Source organism: Malus sylvestris, chromosome 17 (assembly GCF_916048215.2).
Source record: "Malus sylvestris chromosome 17, drMalSylv7.2, whole genome shotgun sequence".
Lineage (NCBI taxonomy): Eukaryota > Viridiplantae > Streptophyta > Magnoliopsida > Rosales > Rosaceae > Malus > Malus sylvestris.
Window position 1 is genome coordinate 28064135 of NC_062276.1, and position 18754 is coordinate 28082888.

At 42.4% G+C, this 18754-nt stretch overlaps 2 protein-coding genes and 1 pseudogene across 2 annotated transcripts in view; all 3 read left to right on the top strand.

The window, feature by feature from the left end:
• Positions 1–5594: 5594 nt before the first annotated feature.
• On the top strand, positions 5595–7011 carry LOC126611461 (FRIGIDA-like protein 3; annotated as a pseudogene).
• Positions 7012–12767: 5756 nt separating this feature from the next.
• The window catches only part of LOC126611449 (senescence-specific cysteine protease SAG39-like), a 61736-nt gene continuing 55749 nt past the window's right edge, over positions 12768–18754 (top strand). Inside the window, exons 1-2 of the mRNA XM_050279743.1 lie at positions 12768–13299; positions 13409–14039. Of these exons, the coding sequence (XP_050135700.1) occupies positions 12858–13299; positions 13409–14001 (1035 nt within the window). The 5' untranslated portion in view covers positions 12768–12857 and the 3' untranslated portion in view covers positions 14002–14039. The remainder of the gene's footprint in view (positions 13300–13408; positions 14040–18754) is intronic.
• Positions 17552–18711, top strand: LOC126611450 (senescence-specific cysteine protease SAG39-like). Its single transcript, XM_050279744.1, has 2 exons — positions 17552–17993; positions 18104–18711. Exons 1-2 carry the CDS (start codon positions 17552–17554, stop codon positions 18694–18696), a joined length of 1035 nt encoding a protein of 344 aa, XP_050135701.1. The 3' UTR covers positions 18697–18711.

Below are 18754 nucleotides of genomic sequence, written 5' to 3' on the forward strand. Positions count from 1 at the left end.
TCTTTGAATCTGCAAAAAGCACAAATGGCATCAAAGAAGGCTCAAGTTGTTCTCGCAGCCAATGCAAGGAACAAGAACGTCATCACCGCATGCGGTGTCACTTCGGGCGTCACAACTCGAAGCAGGGCAAGAGCTCTTTCTGCCGCCTCTTCTACCCCTACATCAACTCCGCCAAAGGAACAAGAGCACCCGAGGCACGAACCTGTGATCACCTTGGCCTCGCTAAGGGCGCCAAGGAAGGAAAGCCTAAGGAAGTACTTTGGTTCCATTCTTTCCGATGTCGACTCAAGCGGCAGCTCAGCCATGCAAGTCATGACTACTAGAGCTACTTCAATAGATGAGCAGCTGACTCATATGAATGAAGCGATCACAAGGCTAACACGGATTGTGGAAGAAAAAGACCAGCAAATCGCCGCACTCGTCAACCAACTAGATGTAAAGCCCGACGTGAAAATTGAGCAAGGGGATGATCCAGTAAAGAAGGAAAACGACGAAGATGAAGAGGCTCATGCGGAGAAAGTCGAAGAGAAACTAAAGCTAGACCAATTAGCAGCACTTATGGGATCTCTCTCTATCCAGCAACTGCAGGAGATGATCGCCAGCATTATCAAGGCACAGTACGAAAGAAGTTTATATGACTCTGTACTATACTCAAAACCCTACTCCAAGAAAATTGACGTTTTGAAAATGCCGATGGGTTATCAGCCACCAAAGTTCATGCAGTTAGATGGAAAAGGAAACCCGAAGCAACACGTCGCCCATTTCATTGAGACTTGTAACAACGCGGGGACAGAAGGAGATTACCTCGCTAAGCAGTTTGTACGCTCGCTGAAAGGAAATGCCTTTGAGTGGTACACGAACCTAGAGCCTGAGTCCATCAACAGTTGAGAGCAATTGGAAAAGGAATTCCTCAACTGCTTCTACAGCACCCGCCGAACTGTGAGCATGCTAGAGCTGACGAGCACGAAGCAATAGAGGGATGAGCCAGTCGTGGACTACATTAACCGATGGCATAATCTAAGCCTTGACTACAAGGACAGGCTCTCGGAGATATCTTCAATCGAGATGTGCGTCCAAGGCATGCAATGGGGGTTACACTATATCCTTCAAGGCATCAAACCATGGACATTTGAAGAGTTAGCCACCCGTGCCCACGACATGGAGCTAAGTATTGCCCATCACGGGAAGAAAGAGCCAATCACCGACTTCAAGAAGGATAAGGTGTTCTCCCCAAATGTAGACAAGACTGAGAAGAAACCTCTCAAGGAAGCGTTCACTGTCACCATTGCGCCCGTCAAGATCGCCTCCGCACCTATCAAGATCTCCTCCAAAACCAAAGCAAATGAGATAAAGAGAGGTGAGCCTCTTCACACCCAAGAAAGGTACAAAAGCACATTGAGGGAATTGGAGCAGAAGGCGTACCCTTTTCCTGACTCAGACATGGATGCAATGTTAGACGACTTGCTGGAAAAGAAGGTAATCGAGCTACCCGAATACAAGCGGCCTGAAGAAATGAATCACATAAACGATCATAGATACTGCAAGTACCATCGAATCGTGAGCCATCCTGTGGGTAAGTGCTTCGTCCTTAAAAAGCTCATCATGAAGCTAGCACAACAAGGGCGAATCGAGCTCGACCTCGAAGACACGACCGCAACACATACTACTACAATTGCATTTGGATCTTTCGATCCCGTGCCTCTCCAAACAACACCTGACCATTCCTATCAATGCTCAAGTTGCACGATACCTTCTGCGCAACCATCGCCGGGGGCAAATGAACAAGATACACATACCGATGATGAAGAAGGATGGACATTGGTGACCTACAAAAAAACAAGGAAACCAAAACCACAACCTACAAGACAAAAGGTGGAACAAGTGAGAAAGCACTGTCGCCGCAACAGTAGGAAGCCCAAAAGAAACGTAAAAGTTGATAAGCCAATGTATGCTAGGGAACCTATGGAGCAAGAGCCTCGCATTCCTGTCTCCTTGCACGAGTACTTCCCGAATGACTTTTTCCAACAGTGTACTATCGCTGCATGCCACATGGTCGAAGTAGAAATGGAAAAACCTTTAAAAGGAAAAGATATCACCACTGAGGGAGAAAAAACTCTCACGCTCGAAGAAGGTCTGCCAACACACTTTAGCATTGAGGAAGCGCTACGATTACCAAAGAAGATGTGAAGAGCATTAGCAACGGTCTTGGAAAGTCCCAATGACCACAAAGTGTAAGAAAGCAAGAACGAAGGCTTGAAGCTTCGGCCACATGAATGTGCCACATGCTGTGCCATCGAGGACGCAATCCACTTCACCGACGAAGACTTGATGCTAGGATCCAAGCCTCACAACCGTCATCTCTTCGTCTCTGGGTACGTAAGGGAGCACAAAGTCAACCGCATGCTTGTGTATGGTGGATTAGCCATAAACATCGTGCCAAAGTCAACAATGACTACAATCGGCATCAAGGCGGATGAACTGTCCCTAAGTCGTCTATTAATCCAAGGTTTTAATCAAGGAGGACAAAGAGCAATGGGCATGATTCGAGTGGAGATGACTATTGGTGAACTCAAGTCAAGCACGATATTCCACGTGATTGATACAAGAACTTCCTACGGCTTGCTCTTAGGAAGGCCTTGGATCCATGCGAATGGAGTAGTACCGTCCACCCTTCACCAATGCTTAAAATTCTACCGAGAAGGAGTGAAGGTGATTTACGGCGACACCAAACCATTCACCGAAGCCAAATCACATTTTGCAGATGCCAAGTTCTACATGGATGAAGACATGGTGCCCGAAGCTCTTCCAAAAGAGATTAAATCCACGGGTAAAGCAACACCTAAAAAGCAGGAGTGGCAAGCTATGCCCAAGAAGCAAGAAAGAGAAGCCATGCCGTCTTCAAGCAAGAACGATGATGAGCTTGCTAAACTTGCAACAACCAAAGGGAGTATGACGCCCTCAAATGGATCAAACACACTCGTTTTTCGATACATCCCGATGTCAAGAAGAAAGAATGGTCAATCCCCGTTCGAAACTGAAGCAAGCAAAGCCGATGCACAACGGCACAGGGATAATGTAAAGTTGCTCAAGACGAATGCAATTTTACCTCTGACACAGCTAAGCAACGCTAAGGTTGCAAGATTACCACAAGGCTTCGCAAAAGCTCTACCAAAGGGGGTGGAACCAAGCTTCCTCCCAACCAAGAGGACCAAAGAAGGTTTTGATCCAAACGCCTACAAACTCATGTCAAAAGCTGGGTACGACTTCGCTTCTTCTTCGAATCCTGGGAAAAAGGTTTCAAACACCGTCAACAATAAAGAACGTGACCTCACCGAGACTCAAAAGAAGTTGAAGAAGCATGGTTACGATGTTAACAACAACAAAGCTGGACTTGGCTTCACACCAAATGCACCCGTGAAGATTTCAAGCAAAGCGAAAAATGCTAGCACTCAACACATCAGCGTGAGTATTGAACAAGATCGAGAGGAGCCTAAATCCGCCCCTCTAATGCTAGTCTTCGATAGGATGAATCGTTCAAGACCTAGAACGTTAGCCCTTGATCACATTGGTGGTTAAAACCGAACCTCCGTCTTCAAGAGGCTTAACAGGCCAACATCCCAAAGCTCTGTTTTTGAAAGATTGTCAAAACCTAAGAAGCAAAGCAACACAGCTAGCTCTCCTCCTCGTCAGTCAGCTTTGGAAAGACTTGAAGACAACATGAAGTTTTCTGGAAATAAGGAAACAACGTCAAAGGAAGAAAAGCTCGACATGCTAGCAGAAAAAGGCGACATTTGAAGCTCAATTCCTTCAAGGATGAAGCACCAAGCAATCTTGGAGGTTGACACAAATGGACCACTGAAAGTAAGAAGGCGCACCATCATCTACATCGGCCGATCTTCACGCCAACAAACCCAAGAGGACGACACTGAAGAGGAGGCCCAAGAAGACAAAGAAGACGAAATCCCGGAAGAAAACGTCACTTCCGGATCTGTCAGCTCAAAATCTTCACCTCAATCGCTGGGGGCATGCTCTAAAACCATGCCAGTCAAGCCGAGTGAAGTTGAAGGATGGACTCATGTCACTCCGAAGAAACTGCACAAGAAGCATGTCTTCTCCACAAGTTCACCCATTGGAAAGGGGGCAAAGCAACTTTCGCCAACCTTCAAAGCGATGTGAAAGTGTTGAAGATGAGGAAATTTCGACACAAGGATCGACTATGCGCGATCTCTTCTTCCTCAGAAAATTATTCAGCTACTCGGTCAAGGCTCCTTGCTATAAAGATTGTAAGGAACGCCTCTCCAGGCAGCAACCATCTCTTCCACAAGTTCACCAATGGGAAAGGGGGCAAAGCAGCTCCTGTCAACCTCTAAAACAATGTGAAAGTGTTGGAGATAATGAAACTTTGACACGAAGATCATCCATCCCCACCACAATATGTGATCTTTTCCCAGAAGACTTCTTCAACTACTCAGTCAAGGCTCATTGGTATGAAGATTGCGAGGAATGACTATCCTGGAGTGATTGACAACAAAGCTCCTTGTTCGCATGAGCCTAAACTGCACGACACCAACGCTCCTTGCCTGCACGAGTTGAAACTGCAAACGGCACCAAGTGCTCTTGGCCCGCAAGAGCATAAACTGCGTATGGCACAAAAAAAAAAAAGTATTTGAACTACGTTATGACTTGATCTCTTCTTTAAAGGGGTACGTAGGCAACTTGGAACTTCAAACTTTCGAGTACAGTCACATAAAAAAAAAAAAAAAGGATTTTATTAGAGGTTTGACTAATAAAAGTCAATTTTATTACAAAGACAACAATTTCTTTGTACTAATATATATATATACATTAAAGTGGGGTATCTCTCCATTTTAAATGCCGTCCCCAAGCCAAGGAAGATGGAATCAGTCCTAAATCCAGTCAATGCAACAATCAGGACAAATCTTTTTATTGGGCCTGAATTTGTGAGGCAGATTGTCAACTAACTACCTCTCCAAGGACCAGGACCCAGCCCAGGCCCAATCATGGGTCAAATCCAACGTCTGAGCCCATCGTCATCCATGCCAAGAGGGTCACGACCAGCCCAGCAAAGTAGTTAAGTGGCTGATCAAAGCCGTTGTCGATGCCATCACTGAGCTCCCTTCTTTGAACAATTTTTTGTTTCCTGACACGTTGAAGTGGCTCAGCGACGAGAAGAGAGAGAGCTGCAAGCTTGGCAGATTTGATTCGGCGGATATTGAGTTTGATCAGAATAACCACCATAATCAGAACCAACCTGGGAATCAAAGCTAGCATATTTCGTTGTCAAAATCTCCTTGCTCGAGTACTTCTGAGACCACCAAAGGATCGGGGTTTTTCCTTTCTCGGTCGGAGATTCGGGTGAACCAGTCGAAGGCCCGGAAGCGAGCAAGGGAGAGAGAGCTGACAAGAAAAAAGAGAAAGACAACATCGAATGAGGAAACCCACTATCGGCAATCCCTTGGGCTGCGCAGCTAGTGGCGGATGAGCAGTCTTAGAGAGTAGCCGTCGCCATCTCTCTTCTCCGATCAAAACTTCTCCAAGATTAGGTTCTTCCCCCATAACCTCTTTTTCTTCCCCTCGAGTCCTCGACGTCGACCTCGCCGTGTCTTCTCTCGACAGTTAAAGCTCGATTCTTAGTTTAAAGCTCGAGTTGTGGGGATTAAAGCTCGATATTGATTCGTGGGGATCAAATTCCACCTGCAATTTCAGGAGTCGTGACCTGTGAACTCGCTTCCTCTCCGTCTCAGACCTGTTTAGGCACTCTGTGTGAATCATTCTCAGGTGTAGATTTGCATTAACCATGGTTGATGTGAAACAAGTTCTGGAAAGTGATGCACCGAGCTCTCTAATCGATCAGGTTAGTGACGCATTACTGGAACTAAATGCACACAATGATACTTCTGAGGACCAGGTTCAGTGGGAAGAAATTGAAGAGCATTTCCGCAACCTTGAGACAACACTGAGAAAGAATTTTGAAGAGCTTGAAGCCAAGGAGAAGAAATTTACGAAGCAGGAAGCTGAAACCTGTGCTTCACTTGCGGAGAGAGAGGCATCTGTTATTGCTAAAAAGCAAGACCTTTTGGATTGAGTGCAGGAGCTAAAAGATGCAGCTATTGCTGCTATTTTTTGAGGCACAAGTCATTCACCAGCTAACAACTTTAAAACCTGTGGATGATGGGGATAACCAAAGCAGCAAGCCAAAGCAATTGCTGATGAGTGGAAGCCTAAGTTGGCTAATGCCGGCACTGATGCTGCCAATGGAATTTCATTGGAAGCAGAGGCATTCTTGCAGCTCCTCGCTAGTTTTAGGATTGCTTCTAAGTTTGATAAAGACGAAATCTGCAAGTTTGTTCTTGCAGTTGCTCACCGCAGGCAGACACCTGAGCTCTGCCACTTTCTTGGTTTAACACACAAAATTCCAGGACTTGTTGAATCAATGGTCAGCGGTGGGAAGCAAATTAATGCTATACGCTTTATTCATGTCTTCCAGCTTACTGAAAGTTATCCCCTTGTGCCACTTCTAAAGACGTACTTGAAAGACTTGAGGAGAAATTCACAAGTGGACAACACAGGAGATGGTACTGGTGCACAGGATGATGTTAATGCAAAAGAGCTTGCTGCACTGAAAGCCGTAATAAGGTGCGTTCAAGAGTTCAAGTTTGAGGCTGACTACCCCCTTGACCCACTACAGAAAAGGGTTAATCAATTAGAGCGATCCAAAGCTGATAAGAAGAGAAGAAATGAATCTAAACGTCAACAGCAAAAGAAGCAAAAAAAAAAAAAAATCAGTGGAAGATGGCGAGGCATGCAGGAAGAAGCTCAGGCTCTCCGGGGATCAGTCAGCTATCTCTACTCTTCCACCTTCTCTCTCTCTTCTCCGCGTCACTGTCTCTTCAGGTCGCTCCGAGGTAGTGAAGCTGATGTTTGATGCTAATGAATTAACAAGTGTGATAAACAGCACGGATGAAGACGGCCGGCGGTTGACCTGCCCTTCATTATGCTACCAGTAAGGGATGATTTGAGGTGACTCAGAGTTTGATCTCCCGTGGTCAATGATGAACAGGCTGCTACTTCACCTTCGTTTTTACTCCCCGCCGTCGGTTTTCGAGTTGGGCTTGATGCTCGAATCACCCACGCTTCTCCAGGACGTCAAGCTCCAACTGCTTCTGCACCTCCGCCATGGCTGCTACTGCTTGTGAATGTGATTAATAAAAAACAAAGTTTGTCAACTCACATATGCTTGCCTTTGTTGTTGCCTGTGAATGTGATTAACAAAACCAAAGTTTGTCAACTCACACCCAAAGACCTCCTCTATCTTCTTGCCTCTGCTGCTGCATTTGAATCGGAGAAGAACTTCAACGACTGCTGTCAAACGACTAGCCGATCGTGAAGCTTTACGCTTTGCACCGCCTCAGTACCTCCAGCTTCTCCTTTCCCGCTGCAGGTGGCTGCCTTTCATCCGATGCTGCGCACATATATATATATATATATAAATCATAAAAAAAAAAATTGGTGCAGTGACTGTGCAAATAATGGTCTCCGGAGAGGCAAATGAAATGCGGTGACTATTCAAATGTAGGTTTGTGACTGTGAAAATAACAGTAACTGTGCAGTCCATGATGATCTCTCAAGCGTCACTGACCCACATAAGCAAAAGAATGTGATAAGGTGACTGTGCAAACAACGACCCGTGCTTGGAAAAGAAAACTAGAATGAGAAGTAATGATGGTGCCAGCACCACCAAAAGCAAAGAAAAGAATAGTGCATTAGTCACCATCTAAAAGGAAATGGGTGCATCAGGCACCATCTTAAAAAAAAAAAAACATACTGAATAAAATAAAGCATGTCCATTGATATCTCTAAGAAATTACAAGTGCGTAAAAAAAAAAAAGGGGGAAAAGAAAAGCAAAAGAAAAAAGAGGGAGCCTTCACAAATGTCACTTATGTGAAGCCTCAATACTTGAAGCCTTAGTACTCGGTGGAGCTCCAGGAAGAAAAGGCGTCGGAGGTTGACTGTTTGAAGCCTCACCACTCGACGGAGCTCCAAGAAGAAGAGGCGCCGGAGGTTGATTGTTTGGAGCCTCAACACTTGGTAGAGCTCTGGAGGACGAAGGCAGTAGATGCCTTTGGAGTAAAGCTACAAACGTCCGATGGTCACTCTGAATTCGACCTTCAGATTCCTGCAGTTGGTCGAGCTTTCTTTTCATGCTTGTTGAGTAACTATTGGCAAGCATGTGCAACTCTATGTTTTCATGCTTAAGCCCTCTAATCTTTTGCGTAAGACTCGCCACCTCAGCCATCAGTGACTCGACTTGACGGGTTCGAGCAAGCAAGTGTTGCCCCATATTTGATACAGAGCCCGCACACTGAACACTGAAAGCCAAAGAGTCCTGAACAGCCAGCTCATCAGACCGCTTGGAAATGATCCTGTTGTCCTTGGGGGTGAGAAGATTTCTAGCTATCACCGTAGCGGTTATGTCATTCTTGATCATAGAGTCCCTAACTGTAAGAGGACTGATGGCGGATAAGAAAGACGGGCGCCATATGTTGTTTGGAGAAGACATATCAACATCTTCCCTAACATTCAAATCAAGACGACGATCAGATGGGTAAGCCATTTGCAAAAAAAAAAATGATGAAAGAAGAAGAGGTCGTGTAAGTCGAATTCTTAGAAATACAAAATGAGGGAAATTCCTAATAGGTAGCAACTTTCTAAGTGTGTTTTTGAACACGATTAATGCCTCTATAAAAAATAAGAGGCAACAGGGCTTGTTCAGAAATCAAAGAGGCAACGTGGCCCCAGAAACCAAAAGAGACACCTCTCCCCGAATTTCAAAAGCCAGGTCGTTTGTTCAGAAATCGAAAAGGCAACAAGGCCACCGGTTCAAAGATCGAAGAGACACTGCTCTCTGAATTTCAAAAGACCGGATTTTCCGGATTTATCAGCACCTTCCACACGCAGCCTCAACTTTGCAGAAATCACGCGCAACTTTGTCAAAAAATTTCTGACAAAGTTGAAAACGCGTGAATCTTACTGTTTCAATTACCCAACGGTTGCCGACAAGAGTAAAGGAATAGTGCCACTGCTGGCTGTTGGAAAATTCCTATATATGTCGACCTTCGTCCTCCATAGCAGGACATACCTGCAGAAAATGCCCAACCCTTCCTCACTTCCAAGAGTGCACTCCCAGCAGAGCCTCTTGAAATACTCAGTTTTCTTCCTCTCCGGGAATATCCTTGCAAACAAATGACACCAAAGCAAAAGTATCTCATATCACCAGGGTAGAAAGCAAGAGTATCTCATATCATGCTTTCTCCCTGTCCTTTCCGTTGTCCTTGTTTTTACCTGCAAAGACAAGGATAAAGAATGCAATATGTCGGAACCTCCACTCAAACTCCGGGTAAGAAATCGACTACCTGGAACCTTTGCCTGGTTGCTTACCTGACATTGTTCTCGAGTACTCGTTTTCAGCTGCTGATGTACTTCCGAAGAAGATGCCATATTTGCCTGGAGGACATATAAGTGAAAATGATACCTTGAAGCATGTGGAGACAACGTGCTGATTTCCTTTAAGATCAAGTCTCCCCTTCCCTGCACAATCAACCAACCTAGCAGAAGGAGTCTGGAGTTGAATCCAAGAGCTCGAGAAGCTTCAACAACATATTGATGGCACCATCGCCGAAGAGCAAAGCCTCGCTGTGCAACGCTGTCAAATCGCCACCACTTCTTAAAAAACAAGAGTATTTCATATCATGTTTTCTCCCTGTTGTTTTCTTTGTCCTTGTTCTTACCTGTGGGACAAGGAGAAAGAAAGCAATCAGCCATCAATCTTCCGATCTGGAACCGACTGCTTGGAACCCTTCCCTGATTGCTTACATAGCACTGCTCTCAAAGTACCCATTGTTTCAACATCTTATGCTTCTAGAGAAGATACCATATCTGCCCGAAGAACAGATAAGGCAAGGGAAAATGATACATTGAAGCACGTGGAGACAAGTACAACAAAGCACGTGCCGATTCATCTGCTACTTATTCAAAATCAAAAGTATCTCATATCATTAGGGTTGTAATCACTATAGGTTTGGTGGACTTGTTTTGACCCTCAAATTCTTGGGTTGACCCGCTAGGCGTTGTGAGCTGCACGTGCCAATTCACCACCCTTGAATCAAATCCTTAAAGATCAAGTCACCAACTGGAAGAAGCGCCCACCACTCTTGAAGGTCATACCGTTGACCAAACTACTCAGGTGTGAATTAGAAAGATTGAACAAAGAAACATGCCATCACCTTCACCTCGTGCCTGCTTGCCATGTGTTCGAGTCAACCTTCAAGAATCAAGCCTCAACGGCCCTTGAAGAAGCTTCCAGCCAAATTCAAGATCAAGCCTCAACGGCCCTTGAAGAAATCACAAGTACGATTTGAGATCAAGTGTCCATCACCCTTGAATCAAATCCAACTCCACATAAAAAAGAGTAAGTTCAAACAATCAGAGGAAGCGAGAAAGTCCTCCAACCCAGTTCAAGAATAAGCTGTGGAAAGTCAACAATTGGAGGAAACAAGAAAATCCTCCAACCCAGTTCAAGAATAAGCATGTGGAAAGTCAACAATTGGAGGAAACCAGAAAATCCTCCGACCCAGTTCAAGATCAAAACTGTGGAAAGTCAACAAGCGCAACAAAATACGTGCCAATTCATCCACTACCAAAGCCAAAGATCATCTATCACGTGAAGCTCCTTGTGGTCCAATTTCAACCTTCAAGATCAAACCTCGACGGCCCTTGAAGAAATTTCAAACAAAGTTCAAGAATAAGCCTCAACGACCCTTGAAGAAATATCCAGCCCAATTCAAGATCAAGCCTCAACGACCCTTGAAGAAATCTCCAGCCCAATTCAAGATCAAGCCTCGATGGCCCTTGGATCGACATCTACATTAAAGGACTTCAAAACGCATCTCCTACACGTGACAAGCACATGTATACGACGCGCCTTGAAGTGGGGGCATTTGTAGACATCGAAATTTCGGTAAAATAAATGTTGACCGATAATTGAAATTTCAAAGCTTACGTGTCACATAAATTTTACACGTAGTGTGTGACTAAACGAAAAATCAAAATGAATTGGAAAAGTCATCAAACAGGACACGTGTCAACACCTGGCAGAAACGATTTATTTCATCTTAATATTATATTCAAAATTAGGCCTTGGAAAATTCTATAAATAGGAAACCATTTCATTCATTTAAGAAGGAGAATAGAAGAGGAATTCACATATACATTTCTTTACTCCCAAATTAGAAGAGAATTCCCTAAATTCTTGAAGCTTTGAAGTTCTAAAGCTTTCAAGCATCCAACCTCTTAAATTCCCAAGAAATCCCGAAGGATCAAGAAAGCCCTCTTCGTTCTTCGTCAAATCCTCTTTCAAGACTAAGCCCCGACGGCGCTTGAAGAAAGTGTTCATCGTTCATCATCCGTTCATCATCCGTTCATCCTAAGATCAAGCCCTAAAGCCTTTGAAGATCCGTTCATCCATCAACCTTCAAGATCAAGCCCAAAAGGCCTTGAAGAAATTTCCAACCGTTCATCCAAGATCAAGCCTGGACGGCCCTTGGATCAATCGCATATCCACAAATCTACACCTTACGGAGATCAAATCAGAGGATCAAATATGAGAGAGATTGTAACCCCAAAATCATTAATACAAATATTATTTTGTACATGTGTTCTTGTCTCGTTCATCGCAGGAATTTCTGTGTTCGCAAAGATGTTGAAGTTGCTTAACTATAACCGTTCAAATAGGAGGGGGAGGAAAAAAAGAGGGAAGAGAATCCTACTCCCTCGGTTGATGAGTGCATCATTGTCCACATAAACTAAGGCCTGTTGAGTAAGGATGTAATCAAATTGTGGAGCCCATTTCCTTGATCCCAACCGAGCTGTTGTTGAACAGTTATCAGCCATGAAAGAAACTCCCCGTGCATGCATTAAAGGATTCAAAGAATCCACAGACTCAATAACACTTTCATTAATGATCTCCGAACATGAATGTCCTTTTTTAGGGTAATGCTAGGGAAACAAAAAATTTAAACCAAATTTACAAACCAAATGATGTGTCACCAATAGGAAATAAGCAAGTTAATCAACGCTTAAGTAATAATCCAATTATTAACAATCAAATTATTTGGTTTGCAAATTTGGTTTAAAGAATTTGGTCCCCCTAGCATTATCTCCTTTTTAAACATGTGACTTGATAACGAGCCGATTAGTTAACGCCTTGACAATCCGTTATTTTCGTGTCGTTTCAGATCGGGTTAACAGGTCATGTAAGAAATTACTCGGTCTATCAGAGACTCTCAAAAGTGAGACTATTCATGGACTCTCTAGAAACTTTTTATTTCAATTTTTGGTTTTTAGTTGAAAATTGTATGCAGTTACCATATAAGATTATTTCAAATAAATAAAAACAGAAGTAAAGACAAAATAATGATTATCAAACCATCCTTAAATAAAGTAAATCCAAGATGGTTGAGGATCCACGATTACATTTGAGAACACAATGTGAACAAATATATTACGCACACAAGGACAAAAGGTAAGCATCAGGTCCCAAATTAAATGGAAGGTCAATTTACTAAAAATAATCTAACAGGTCTATATCAACATATTTTGTAAGGCACGTACCACGCTGATCATTTTTTGGGGCACCGAAATTGCTATAAACGCCATTCTCTCTACCACCTTGAGTAGTATATAAATCGCAGAGCAAGTCTACCATTTCAGTATATCTGCTCATCATCATATCCTTTACCAAAATCCAGCTTGCTCCTACCACGCTAGCTAGCTACCCATGGAGATCCTAAACCTGCAGCTATGGAAGTATATGTGCTTGGGCTTGATCCTCATGTTGGGAGCTTGGTCTTCTCAAGCCACTTCTCGCAGTCTGAAAGATGCATCAATGTACGGGAGATACGAGCAATGGTTGGCTCGTTATGGTCGCGTATATAACGACATCAATGAGATGGAAACTCGTTTCAAGATATTCAAGGAAAATGTGGCGTTTATAGAATTTTCTAATAAAGGTGCAAACAAACCTTACAAATTAAGCGTCAATCAATTTGCAGACCTTACAAATGAAGAGTTCAAAGCCTCAAGAAATGGATTCAAGGGCCATGAATGTTCCACGAAGACGACTTCTTTCAAATATGAAAATGTGACTGCTGCTTTGCCAGCAACAATGGACTGGAGAAAGAAAGGAGCTGTAACCCCCGTTAAGGACCAAGGCCAATGTGGTAAGTACATAAACGTCTAGCTTCCTGCCATTAATTTAGAGAGACGCTATATATATTCATCTTTAATATACTCCTAATCTAACTACTTTTGATTCAAATCGAAATACAGGATGCTGTTGGGCTTTTTCAGCAGTTGCCGCCACCGAAGGTGTTACACAGCTTACAACTGGTAAATTGATCTCTTTGTCTGAGCAAGAGCTCGTTGATTGTGACACCGCTGGTGAAGACCAAGGTTGTGAGGGTGGCTTAATGGACGATGCGTTTCAGTTCATCCAACAAAATCACGGTATTAGCACAGAAACTAATTACCCCTACAACGGTGTTGATGGTACATGTAACACCAAGAAGGAAGCCATCATTGCAGCCAAGATAACTGGCTTTGAGGATGTGCCTGCAAATAGTGAAAAGGCCCTTCTAACCGCTGTTGCTCATCAACCTGTTTCCGTTGCCATCGATGCTAGCGGTTCCGACTTCCAATTCTATTCAAGTGGTGTCTTCACCGGAACTTGTGGAACGAGTCTTGACCATGGTGTTACCGCTGTTGGATATGGCGTGAGTGAGGATGGGACTAAGTATTGGCTAGTGAAGAACTCATGGGGTGCAGAATGGGGCGAAGCTGGGTACATAAGAATGCAAAGAGATGTTGCTGCACCTGAAGGACTTTGTGGGATTGCTATGTCTGCCTCTTACCCCACAGCTTAGTTAATTAAATCAATGCCTACTAGCTATATGCCTTGTAGGTAGTGTGATATGTGTCTACCTGTATGTGTAAAATATTTATAAGATAATCAAGATAATTGTTGGGCATTTCTCATCTAAATTTAATAGACTCGCTTTCTTGGTCATCTGATGTCCAAGAATTCATGATCGCACATTATTAGATTTGATATGAAAGATTAAAAACCAAAATCACACATTTATTCTCCATCTTAGTCACCCGATGACCAAAGAACCTATGGTCCAAGTTCACATTGGCCTCCCACTAATCAAAAGAATTGCAATCAAACATTTATATATTCATGCAGTTATTGGGCTTTTGCAGCAGCGAGAGCCGTTGAAGGAATTACTCGACTTACAAATGGTCAATTAAACTTTGTCCGAGCAACAAGTGGTTGATTGTGATACCCGCGCTGAAGACCAAGGTTGTGGTGGTGGCTACCTTGACGGCGCCTTTGAATTCATCAATCAAAACCATGTGATAAGCTCCGCAAGGACCGCAACGCCGGTGTTAGACGGTACATGGAACACCAAAGGCCCTCATACAGCCAATATAACTGGCTATGAAGACGTGCCGATAAGCGATGAGAAGGCCCTATAAGACTCATGTTGAGTTGTCAATTATTATGAATCAAATTACTTAAAAGGCAAATAACTTGATGTTCAAGATATTTGACTTTTAACGTAATTCAATATTGGTTAGTAAGAATCATGGAATCAAGATATATTAGTTGACTAATTGAAACTCTAATTAAGTAAGACATATTGTAAATGCTTGGTGGGACACCATTAAGATTAAAGGGTGATTTGGTGTAATCTCCAATTACTATAACCGGCAAGATTGGAGGAGCCATAATCACCAGAATAAGGGTGTCCCTGATTCCACAACACACACATTTGATTCCGTGCAAACCTTATTATTGTTGAAGCTAGGGCTGGGTTCGGTTGGCAAACCGTGCCAAATTCCTTGTGTCACCTACCAGCCACATATACATAATTACCGAAAATCAATTATCGCTAGCCAACCATCTTCTTGCGGTTGTCAAAAATTGGTTCAGCCAAAATTATTGGCTGGTTCGGTTGGTAAATGGCACAACCGGTGCTTTCCACTTCTTCCTCGCTATCTTCCAGTTCCAAGGGCTCAATTTGATTTTCAGATTGGGGTGCTTGTTCGGTTGCATTGTGTGGTTCATTTTGGGTTAATCCATGTTGTGCACTAGCGGTTGATTGGCTAGACTCCATCATCCTAAACATAAGCAACGCATATACATTCAAAATCATATATATGTGTACGTGTATATATAGTATAAGTAATCATCATGTTATCAATTTTGTTAACAATATTTTTCTATAATTATTATGGCATGAATCATATACATATACATATATTTTTTAAACCCTAAAACTAAGGAGTCATTTATTTTCTAAACCCTAAAACTGAGTAGTCAAGCATGTAAAAAATACCTAAAATATCTAAATAGAATATATATATATATATATATATATATATATATATATATAGGTAGGTATGGCATACTGCCAACATACAAAATCAATTACCAAAGTCAAGCCATTAATTGTTAGTTCGGTAAAATGCCAACCGATTATGAAAAAAATGTCAAAACTATACCATACCATTATGAGCCGACCGGTATGGTTTGGTTGGTAAATCGGTTTATGCTAAAATTTCCCACCCCTAGCTGAAACACTTCCGCTTGTTGAAAGTAGAAGACTCTTTTGTCATTCGCAAGAGTCATGTCTTCTGTATGCCAAAGATATGTAAATTGTAATTAATTTATTGTAATTTTAGTTTATCAAATCCATAATCCTAATGTCTTGTTGTTTTTCTTATGATTTCAGAAATTTCTTACAAATCCTTCTCAAGGCTTGCTAATCTACCTATTTCTGTTTGGGGTGTGCTATCCACACACCCCTTTTTACTTCTCCCACACCTCTTGTTAATTTTTGTCATTTGATCTTCAATTCATCTGATCCGACGGTCAACAATTAAAAGGGTGTGAGAGAAGTAAAAAGGGTGTGTGGATATCACACCCCTTTCTATTTTCATTGGAGAAGATATCATGTTAGTCCTATAATAGTGGTAATTAAAGGGATATGTGGACTATCCATCGACCAATGTGTTTCCGCTATTAGTCAAGGGATAGGTGTTGATGGAGAACATACATGGCAAAAGTATACCGCAAGTGGTGTTTTCTCAATGAAATAAGAACATGAGCAACTCTGGCGCAAGTGGTGTTTTCGCTTTTAGTTGCTCTGACGCAACTTTGGTCGTACAAAGTATGCATCAACAGTCACAGAAATGTCAACTGTAGGTCTGAGTTTAGCGCATACTTTGGGATTAGGATTCTCTCCCTTTTTCTTTCCATCCCCTTTCTTCTCCTTCTCTCACATTTTTTATTTTGTCTTTCTCTTTCTATAAAAAATTAATATAAGATGTTGAAGTGGCTTAACTGTAACCGTTCAAATAGGAGGAGAAGGAAAAAAAGAGGGAAGAGAATCCTACTCCCTTGGTTGATGGGTGCATCATTCTCCACATAAACTAAGGCTTGCTGAGTAAGGATGTAATCAAATCGTGGAGACCATTTCCTTGATCCCAACCAAGTTGTTGTTGAACAGTTATCAGCCATGAAAGAAACTCCCCGTGCATGCATTAAAGGATTCAAAGAATCCACAGACTCAATAACACTTTCATTAATGATCTCCGAACATGAATGTTCTTTTTTAGGGTAATGCTAGGGAAACAAAAAAATTTAAACCAAATTTACAAATCAAATGATGTGTCACCAATAGGAAATAAGCAAGTTAATCAATGCTTAAATAATAATCCAATCATTAACAATCAAATCATTTGGTTTGCAAATTTGGTTTAAAGATTTTGGTCCTCCTAGCATTATCTCCTTTCTAAACATGTGACCTGATAACGAGCCGATTAGTTAACGCCTTGACAATCAGTTATTTTCGTGTCGTTTCGGATTGGGTTAACAGGTCGTGTAAGAAATTATCCGGTCTATCAGAGACTCTCAAAAGTGAGACTATTCATGGACTCTCTAGAAACTTTTTATTTCAATTTTTGGTTTTTAGTTGAAAATTGTATGCAGTTACCATATAAGATTATTTCAAATAAATAAAAACAGAAGTAAAGACAAAATAATGATTATCAAACCATCCTTAAATAAAGTAAATCCAAGATGGTTGAGGATCCACGATTACATTTGAGAACACAATGTGAACAAATATATTACGCACACAAGGACAAAAGGTAAGCATCAGGTCCCAAATTAAATGGAAGGTCAATTTACTAAAAATAATCTAACAGGTCTATATCAACATATTTTGTAAGGCACGTACCACGCTGATCATTTTTTGGGGCACCGAAATTGCTATAAACGCCATTCTCTCCACCACCTTGAGTAGTATATAAATCGCAGAGCAAGTCTACCATTTCAGTATATCTGCTCATCATCATATCCTTTACCAAAATCCAGCTTGCTCCTACCACGCTAGCTAGCTACCCATGGAGATCCTAAACCTGCAGCTATTGAAGTATATGTGCTTGGGCTTGATCCTCATGTTGGGAGCTTGGTCTTCTCAAGCCACTTCTCGCAGTCTGAAGGATACATCAATGTACGGGAGATACGAGCAATGGTTGGCTCGTTATGGTCGCGTATATAACAACATCAATGAGATGGAAACTCGTTTCAAGATATTCAAGGAAAATGTGGCGTTTATAGAATTTTCTAATAAAGAGGCAAACCAACCTTACAAATTAAGCGTCAATCAATTTGCAGACCTTACAAATGAAGAGTTCAAAGCCTCAAGAAATGGATTCAAGGGCCATGAATGTTCCACGAAGACGACTTCTTTCAAATATGAAAATGTGACTGCTGCTTTGCCAGCAACAATGGACTGGAGAAAGAAAGGAGCTGTAACCCCCGTTAAGGACCAAGGCCAATGTGGTAAGTACATAAACGTCTAGCTTCCTGCCATTAATTTAGAGAGACGCTATATATATATTCATCTTTAATATACTCCTAATCTACTACTTTTGATTCAAATCGAAATACAGGATGCTGTTGGGCTTTTTCAGCAGTTGCCGCCACCGAAGGTGTTACACAGCTTACAACTGGTAAATTGATCTCTTTGTCTGAGCAAGAGCTCGTTGATTGTGACACCGCTGGTGAAGACCAAGGTTGTGAGGGTGGCTTAATGGACGATGCGTTTCAGTTCATCCAACAAAATCACGGGATTAGCACAGAAACTAATTACCCCTACAACGGTGTTGATGGTACATGTAACACCAAGAAGGAAGCCATCATTGCAGCCAAGATAACTGGCTTTGAGGATGTGCCTGCAAATAGTGAAAAGGCCCTTCTAACCGCTGTTGCTCATCAACCTGTTTCCGTTGCCATCGATGCTAGCGGTTCCGACTTCCAATTCTATTCAAGTGGTGTCTTCACTGGAACTTGTGGAACGAGTCTTGACCATGGTGTTACCGCTGTTGGATATGGCATGAGCGAGGATGGGACTAAGTATTGGCTAGTGAAGAACTCATGGGGTGCAGAATGGGGCGAAGCTGGGTACATAAGAATGCAAAGAGATGTTGCCGCACCTGAAGGACTTTGTGGGATTGCTATGTCTGCCTCTTACCCCACAGCTTAGTTAATTAAATCAATGCCTACTAGGTGTATTCCTTGTAAGTAGTCTGATATGTAACAAC

Excerpts from the sequence above, each read along its gene's own strand:
- LOC126611450 (XM_050279744.1), top strand. The coding sequence starts at position 17,552 with ATGGAGATCCTAAACCTGCAGCTATTGAAGTATATGTGCTTGGGCTTG. Across the intron at positions 17,994-18,103 it reads TAAGGACCAAGGCCAATGTG|GATGCTGTTGGGCTTTTTCA; the intron begins GTAAGTACATAA and ends ATCGAAATACAG.